Below are 9,448 nucleotides of genomic sequence, written 5' to 3' on the forward strand. Positions count from 1 at the left end.
ATATAATGGAGTTATTATTCATACATTCATAATAAACAAACTATAAACAACAAATCAAGACTACATCCTTCATACACAGGTACATTCTAGAACACCAATCTTCCTCACATCATTAACATTTGCTCTATATCAAAGTTCACAGGATGTTCTGTGTCAAAGGTCATATGATCACCATTCTTGTACTATAAAAGGTCACATGATCAACATTCATTCAATATATCAAGGTCACATGATCTACACGATGCATATCCTAGTTCCTATGGTGATGTCCTCTCAATATCAATGGTCACATGATCATCATTCTCTCAATATCAATGGTCAATATCAATGGTCACATGATCATCTTTCTCTCAATATCAAGGATAACACGATCATCATTCTTGCAATATCAATGATCACATGATCATCATTCTCTCAATATCAAGGATAACACGATCACCATTCTCTCAATATCAAGGATAACACGATCACCATTCTCTCAATATCAAGGATAACACGATCATCATTCTCTCAATAGCAATGATCATATGATCATCATTCTATCAATATCAAGGAAAACAAGATCATCATTCTCATAATATCAATGATCACATGATCATAATTATCTAAATATCAATGATCACATGACCATCATTATCTAAATATCAAGGATCACATGATCATTATTCTCTCAATATCAATGATCACATGATCATCATTCTCTCAATAGCGATGATCACACTATCAATGATCTCTCAAGACCATTTGTTATACAAATACCATGTTTTTCTATATGTTACGTCTTAAACACACAACTACAAGTCTCACAATTGAGTACACACTCCTGATACATTGAGTAAATGCCATGTATTTGAGTACACACACAATACATTGAGTAAATGCCATACATTTGAGTACACGTCCTAAGATATACAAGTGACACTGTCTCTGTCTCGCCTTTCAGCCTTTTACTTTTACATGGATATACAATCTTCACATACACTCACTAATCTCACTGACATTTCCTAAATCTAAAATTCAAGCTTGTCTGGTTTGCCAAGATATTTAATGAATGATTTGACCTTTGAATTATATCATTACAAAGATTAAAAGTTGCACTTATATGAAGAAAACAATAACCACCTAGAACAGGTCATCGAATGTGTGAAGGGATGTAACTGATGAGAAAATTTTCATTCAAGATCTCAGGAAACAAATTCGAATAAGGACAAACAGTAATTACCATAAACCAACTTCCTTTTGTGTATGATTTATTTTCCTGAAATTTTATCTATGCGTAATCGATATCTTTCACAATTCTTGCATAATCAAATTGAAAAGTAGTTCCATTCAATTTTTAATCAGCAAAATTTAATCTCTGCAAAAATGTTTTGAAATGAAAATCGTGCAATTTCGTCCAGCCGCAGAAGAAGTTTGTTTTTAGTATATTATAGCACTAGATATAAAGAAGGAGTCTGGAGCTGGTTGGCTATCTAGTAAATGATTCAAGGAACTGATATACAAGTGAAACAACAAGAATTTGTCGTGATGCCCATGAGCCTACAGCTATATTACAATAACTTACCTAGCTACTACAATCTTCATCAAATCATAGTTTTAATTTAAATGATTAATGAGTAAGATTTATTTCCACCCATTTCATACTAATAATGAAACATTTGATGTTTGAATCATTAAAAGACTAGAAGCTTGAAGGAAGTCACTCTGAAGAACTAATGAAATATGACCACTTTGACAATAGAACTTACTAGTTATTGTGATACTTAGACAATAGAACTAACTAGTCATTGTGATACTTTGATAATAGAACTTTACATCTAATACTAAAGACACTTTGATATTTTGATAATAGAACTTACTACAGACATGATATTTTGATAATAAATCCTACTAGTCATTGTGATACTTTGATAATAGAACTTACTACGGTCATTGTAAATTGTTTACCTTCAATGTTTGAACAGTGAACAATAGAAGGAAAATTAACAATGGATTTCAAATTTGTTCGATGATTGTGAAGTTGATGAAAATTAATTAGAGTGAAGTATCAATTATACATTAAATTTGAAGATGAGTAATGATTTGTCAATAGCACTTAAATACTGTGAATAGCACTCAAAAATATTGTGAATATATGTAGCACTAGAAGAATGTTTTTATGCAATCACTTCGTTCAGTTATAATACCAAGGCCTCTACCAGAAATGGTCAACAGCCTGGCCCATAGTAATGTGAAATCCCTTGTTTTTGGCAATGAAGGTAAAAAGAACATGAAAGATAACTGATAAAACCATTCTTCAACACGTTAAAATATCTTCAGCTTGAATACTCTAATATTTGGCAATCGTTGCTTTCTTTAAACCAAAGTTTCTCTATAACACTCAAAACAAATTCTGAAATTAATCTCTATACTGGTCTCTTGGACAAACATACTACGACATACACCTGATCCAAAGATAGTCTCTTATCAGTGGCTAAACAATGGTTTGTGCGTTTGTGACAGAAAACAAAAACATATTAGCCATTCTCACGTGGCTAAGGAGTTGAGAAAGTTCTTCATGTCATACTCCGAGTCATACTGGTCCTCGTCCCAGAGGTCACCAAGGTTCTCTAACATGGAGGAAACAGTTTCCTTCTTGGAAGAACCAGATTCTGATTGGTTAGAACCTGCTGAACTTTGACCCTTCTTCTCATCATCCAATGAAAATAGGTCTAACAACTGGTCTGTGCCCATGGTCTGAAGACTGGAATTCTCTTGGCTGATCACAGTGTTGGCAATGGTCATTTTAAATTTCTGCAATCTGTGTCAATATAGAGGAAGTGACTAAGACATTGTTTAGATAGTCTATATACAACCAGAATGAAAATTGTATTGCTATGATTATCGATTTATTGCCTATACAGTCATTAACTCAGGATTAAAAAAATTGCTTATCAAGGGTAAAATGTAACTGTGTTACCATGCCACCACCTATCACAAGCAGTATTTAAAGTGCATGGTCACTTTGATAAAATCTTGACAGAATCCCTTCAGCTAAAAGAAACCCTAAGAAATCCCCTCGTAGCTTCAATCTAATGAAAATTAGACCTGCAATTCCACTCCACTACGATGCTCTATGTTATGCTCCAATACAAGCTCTATCAACTCCCTGTTTGGGGTCACCTCAACATGACCCCTATGGTTAGCCAATCAGCATGTCACATATGAAATCTTCTGTGAGGTTAAATGTCTGGAAATGTCTCAAAATGTTCAATTCTAGGCCAGGTGTCATGCTAAGTAGACCTCAAAACATGGGGTTGTTAGATCTTGTATTGGAGTGTATCACAGGAGCATCGTAGTAGATAAGATTGTCATAGCTTGACATTTCCTAGGTAGATGAAATATCTTATCATTCTTACCCCATGATCTTTTCCTCCAGTGTTCCTCTTGTCACCAGACGATAAACATTGACCACCTTCTTCTGTCCAATCCTGTGTGCCCTGTCCATCGCCTGTGGATTCAAATGATAGTAAATAGAATCATCTAAAATTACAAAATTAGTCAGAGCTACCTGCTTTGAAAGTATTCAACAGCACTTAAGCTAGTTAACATGTGGCTAATGTTCCTCTGGAAAGGGGTTCAAAAGTCTTCATATTTTGCCCCTAAACTTAATAATGTAGGCCAGAAAACAGACAAACACAAATATCCTCCACACGTTTAACAGAACATGACAGGGCACTGACTTTTTCTCAGTGAACTTTGGTTATTTTCATGTTCTTCAATATATATCTTGGCTTTCCTACCTGTAAGTCTTTCATTGGATTCCAGTCATGCTCCACAAATATCACAGTGTCTGCACCTGTCAGATTAAGGCCAAGACCACCAACATGTGTGGTCAACAGGAGAAGGTCTATAGATGGGTCATTGTTGAATCTACAACACACATAAAAGCCAAATAGTCAAATGATCAGGGGAGGTTGGTGTAATCCTTTCAAGACTTTCAATTATTTTCAGTTTAATTTTACATTTGGCGACTTAACAGAAGATAGCAAACAACAGGCCATGATAAAATTATTTCAAATAGTGTATGAATATGAATACTAGTATAGGCCTTACCTGTTGACAATATTATATGCCGTGATCCGTGAATGCTTCCATACTATTGCATAAGGGCGTCAATTTTCTTGCGAAACATTTAAATAAGGTCATGAGATTTTTAAGTAGTCTTCAAAACATGCTTCCATCGGTCATGTCGACTATATTCACGGACTCGCGCACGCGCTCCAAACAGACGCGTGCTCTCCGTGCGTTTTGTAATGTGGCATGTGTGTTCGATAATGAAAAAGTAAAAAAAAGTGGTGGCTGGGATCAGATGTTCATGCACACAGGTATGTGGTTTATTCTTTACATAGAGTCAAACCGTGAGGCATATTGATCCCTCATTTGATACCATAAATGTACAATGTTACACATTACTTCATTTTGGGTTATATGGATATATATAACAAATATGCTTATGACACGGAGTTACGATTATGGTGGCTAAATAAGCATATTCAATCTAAAATGAGCTGAAAATATGTATACACGGGATTACCAGAGTCTCAGGTGGCCTACATATGTTGGACGGATAACAAATTCATGGTGCTACATAAGTGGAGGGACGGAGTACCAAGTCTATGTGGCTTACATATGTGGATACGGGTAACCAATCAATGTGCAACAAATGTGGATGGACGTGAGTACCAAGTCTAGTGCTACTATTGAATGACGGCAGTACCAGATTCAATGTACTACTTTTTGATGACGGCAGTACCAGATCAAATGTACGACATATAGTGATGGACGAGTACCAAGTCATGGTGCTACATTTGGAGGACGGATTACCAGAGTTCTATGGTAGCTACATATGATACGGAGTACCAGAGTCTATGTGGCTTACACTGTATGACGGGAGTACCAGAGTCTATGTGCTACATTGGAGTCACGATGGCTGAGCTGAAAGACTGGGGTAAGGTTGTGGTAAAATTACGCTAAACACCAATTCTAGATGAATCTCATTATTGTGTAATTCCATTTGTTGACACTCTCTACGAAATCTACTATGTATATCATTCTTATGAACAATTGAAATTCTGTAGAGAATTGGTAAATTTGTTGGCGACGTAACTCGGTGGTTTATCCGACTGACGAGTTATTTTTAAAAACACTGTTGAAACGACATCACTCGTAACCTAACGTTCAGTGTTTGTGCAGGTATGTCACTCAACATATCACAGGAACAGGCGCATGTGTTTGTTAGTACGTTAGCTCAAACGGACAAATAAAAGTAAAGGAAAAAAAGGGGAGTAGCCCTGGAATCGCCTATTGATATTGAGTCGAAAAGGTCCTTCAGATTTTCCCCACCCCACCTCCAATATACATGCAGGGGCAGTCACCTTGTTGTCGGTCACCGTCCAGTAGCATCTTATGTCTGATCCAGCTTTTTTGCACATCAGCAGATGATGTTTACTCCAGACTTTTTATCTAAGTTCGCCGAAATGTTGGCACCGTCATTAGCAACCTTGGTCTCGAGTTTTTTTGCTTGACTCAATGAAACCCCATATCGAACAGGCAGTCAGCCATGCTATTTCAAATAACCATACGATCAACGAGGTGGTCGATTCTAAAGTCAACGAGATCATCGCTCCGATGAAACTGGAAGTCCAACGCCAAGCCGCAGAGATCGCAGATCTTCGCAAATCCGTATTTGCTCTCCAAGTTGATCTTGATGAACAACAGCAATATACCAGGAGAGGGGCTTTGAAGTTTCATAACGTGCGGATTGATAAGCCCGTGAATGAATTTGATACTTACCAGGCAGTGATTGATATCTGTAACAAACTAGGTGTGCCTCTCACTAAAGCCGATCTATCTAGAACCCACACAATTGGTAAGATACGAAACAATAAAGTTACTATTATCGCACGCTTTGTACGTTACACCGACAGACAGGCCGTGTTCAAGGTAAAATCTGATCTGAAATCCCTCTATAAAGATGAAAAAATCTTTATCATTTTGAATGCCTCACTCCATATCGACAAGGTATCGTAGCCGAACTTGGGAGAATGTGGAAAGACCAAAATCATTGAGTCCCACTGGACAATGGATGGTCGTATTTTCGCTAAAGTGTCGAAAACCTCCCCGAAGATCCTCATTTCGTCTTACGAGTCTGTGAACGCGATCAGGACAAATTCGCGGGTTTCTATGTCGCATCTATCCTCTGAAACCAGGTACCATGCTGATACTACTGGAACTCAGTCTGCTCCATCTGCCACTTTGTCCTCTGCGTCAGCCGGAGGACGTGTCGTATCGGATTAAGTGTCTTTCTAAGTGCACATTTATGGTACATTTTGATGCTGCATATTCGTTATTCTTGCCATAATGTGTCGTCTCGTGTATTAAACACACTTATAATATATTAGTGAATCATATGTGTATATACTGCTATGTTCATGATTATTCCGTCATCTTTTTTTTTATTTTATTTTTTTTTTTTATTTTTTTTTTATTTTTTTTTTTTTTTTTTGCAAATGTAATCTTTACAGCCCTATAACATGCGACTAAAACAAAAAGTTAAATTTGTATGTATTTTCATCTGTTCTTCGATTCTTTGGCCTTTTTCAAAATGAGCTTACAATATCCGTGGGTTAACCACCTACTCTGGTAGTTGAGCCTTACATTATTCATGTACTATTGGAGACTTTTCCTCACGTTGCATTCTTGTCGACACATGTCCGCTGCATGGCCACGGATCCTAACGAACTGTCTATTTTTGGTGGTCAGAAGGTGGATTTGTGAACGGAATGCAGCCTTTGGCACTGTCTCGTATCGTTTTAATTGTCAAATCTGTTGATATTCGGTTTTTTTTTTTCATATAATTGAACGAATAAGCTTGCATTGAACCTGTTTTAAACTACTTTGAATTAATAGATCAAGGTTATTTCCATTTTGTTTCCCTTGTCCCTTTACGTTCTACATTCTCTTAACATTAGCGAAATTGATTTTGTGAGACTCGCAAATGCACGTTTACAGGTATGAACGAGTACGTGGCATGCGCACGTGTGTAGTTGAAGTTGTTGATGTTATGATAGTCTATCCGACTATATATATTGCACAACAACGCTCGCACCTCGTCGAAGACACGATCACATTCATCTTGATTGTACGTGTGCGCACACGTACGCGTATTATTATGGGCTATTATGGCTTGTACGTTATACCGAAACAGTTTTTGGCCATACATTCACGTCATTTTTTCATTGGAATACGGGCGTATCATGTCCAATAAATACTCAGTTTCGTACTTGATAAGTCAATTAGTTCCATTTGGTTTTTGATAGCCCCAGTTTAATTGGTATTTTTTATTGATATAGTAAATCAAACTGTATGCGTTGTCTTCTAATAATCCTTCTCTCCCCCCCCTATTACAATTTGTTATTAATATAGTAAGTAAACTGGGTATATTTCACCACTGTCCAGTACGACCATATATATATATGTATGTATTTACGCTCAACTATATTACCCTTTACTCATTATGAATTGTTATAATACAATGTGAACTGGTTATATTGTACCGCTGTCCAGTACGACCAGATACACATGTATTTATGCTCAACTACATGACATGGATTCTAATAATCCTTTCTTTATTATAAATTGTTTCAATATAAAGTCAATTGGGTATATTGCACCACTGCTCAGTACGTCCATATATACTGTGTCTCAGATGCTGCATAGGTACTATGTCTGTGGAACTTTCCTATTCTTTGTGTCTCCCTTGATGTATGTTAACCACACTGTGTCCTTAGTACATTTCAGGGGTCATGTGGTTGCATTTAGTGCCTTGATATTTAATTATAAGTAAACTGAATATACCATACCACTGTACCGTATGTTCAATTACGGTGTACATGTATATATGTAGATGAATTACAATATAATATTCACTTGTATATATTTTATAATCATAAATAAATAAGTCAGCTGAATAAATCGTACCTGTACTCTGCATATATACATGAATCTATGTTCACTACACGAAGTTGGATTCCAACTCAACTTAGCTTTATATCTATATCATCCTTTTCTATTTTATTGATCTATAAGTAAACCAAATATATCGTACCACTGTACCGCACGACCTTATATACATGTATCTATGCTTAGTCCATGTATGTGAATTTCAACTCAATATAGTTATATATTTATTTATATTATATCATATATGCATGTATCTGTGTTTATAACATGAATGAAGGATTCAAATATATGTCCATATAATTTATATATTTACCCACCACACCTTGCTTCTATCCAATCAGAGATTATCCATGTTTCACCACTCAAGAGTTCCATTTCTTCTACTTCTTGTAACCTGTCCGTGCTATGTACTCTGCCTTGTTTTTCAAATGTTTCCCTTTCGTTTCACTTTACTTCCTTTTCTCTTCTGTCTTTACGATTCAACCCACCTTACAAGATGCGCAATCATATTACCGCTGGTAGACCTCCTATTCACATTAAACGTCTTTATTTTTCAACCCCATGACAGGTAACGATGTATGTGCATGGAGGGCTGCCATCGGATGTTTCTATTGTAAAATATCTTGCATATCAATCACCTTTGTTTTTAAGAAAAATCTTCCGAATATTTTCAAAAATGTTTCTTTCCAAACTCATTTGTGTCCATTTAATATATGTTTTTGCTTCTGCAGTTGTCCCACTTCATTCTTAATCCATATAATTCGTTAGCAATTATTTTACTAATAGCTGGGGATATTCATCCAAATCCAGGTCCTGACTCTGATAGCAGTTTATCTGTTAGTGCTCTGAGTATCCTAAATTTGAATATCCGCAGTCTGCGGAATAAAGTGAATTATTTTGAATTCATTGGTAGACGATATTGATATTTTATGTGTTACGGAAACACATCTTGATGACTCTATTCCAAATTCTGACATCCGAATAGATGGTTTCTCTGAACCTTTTCGAAAGGATAGAAATATGTTTGGTGGCGGTGTCGCTATGTATATCTCAGAATCCCTTTTCGCCAAGCGAAGACTCGACCTTGAATCTGATAACACTGAATTAATATGGTTACAGGTTAAAATGCAAAAATATTCTCTATCTAATTTGCAACTTATACAGACCCCCTAGTAATGATAGTACTGACCTGTGGCAGCATCTGCGATATTCGATTGATGCTGCATTTGAAGAAACTTCATATGTAATTATCACAGGCGATTTAAATGTTGATTTTTCTGTAAATGTCAGAGGTGATTTAGGTTATATTCTGACAAATTATAATTTATTAAATGTAATTACCGAGTCTACCAGGCAGTCTGCTACGTCTTCCACACTTCTTGACCCTGTTATAGTTAGTGATTTGGTTGATGTCATTTTTTCTGATGTTGTAAATATTGAGCGA

At 36.1% G+C, this 9,448-nt stretch overlaps 1 protein-coding gene across 1 annotated transcript; it reads right to left on the reverse strand.

Annotated features, from left to right (window-relative positions):
- Positions 1-324: 324 nt before the first annotated feature.
- On the reverse strand, positions 325-4,840 carry LOC138323380 (TATA-binding protein-associated factor 172-like). The gene is made up of 5 exons (XM_069268006.1): positions 4,726-4,840; positions 4,096-4,138; positions 3,783-3,912; positions 3,399-3,490; positions 325-2,800 (listed from the first exon to the last, which is right to left on the reverse strand). The coding sequence occupies exons 1-5, from the start codon at positions 4,838-4,840 to the stop codon at positions 2,527-2,529; spliced, it is 654 nt and encodes a 217-aa protein (XP_069124107.1). The 3' UTR covers positions 325-2,526.
- Between the last annotated feature and the right edge of the window lie 4,608 nt (positions 4,841-9,448).

This window comes from Argopecten irradians, chromosome 1 (genome assembly GCF_041381155.1).
Source record: "Argopecten irradians isolate NY chromosome 1, Ai_NY, whole genome shotgun sequence".
NCBI lineage: Eukaryota > Metazoa > Mollusca > Bivalvia > Pectinida > Pectinidae > Argopecten > Argopecten irradians.

Bases quoted from the DNA above. Each gene is read 5' to 3' on its own strand.
- LOC138323380 (XM_069268006.1), bottom strand. From the start codon at position 4,840: ATGACTTGGTACTCGTCCATCACTATATGTCGTACATTTGATCTGGTA. The intron at 3,491-3,782 runs GTAGGAAAGCCA...TTGAATCCACAG, and splicing joins ATCCAATGAAAGACTTACAG to GCGATGGACAGGGCACACAG. The intron at 2,801-3,398 runs GTAAGAATGATA...ATATTGACACAG, and splicing joins CTGGAGGAAAAGATCATGGG to ATTGCAGAAATTTAAAATGA.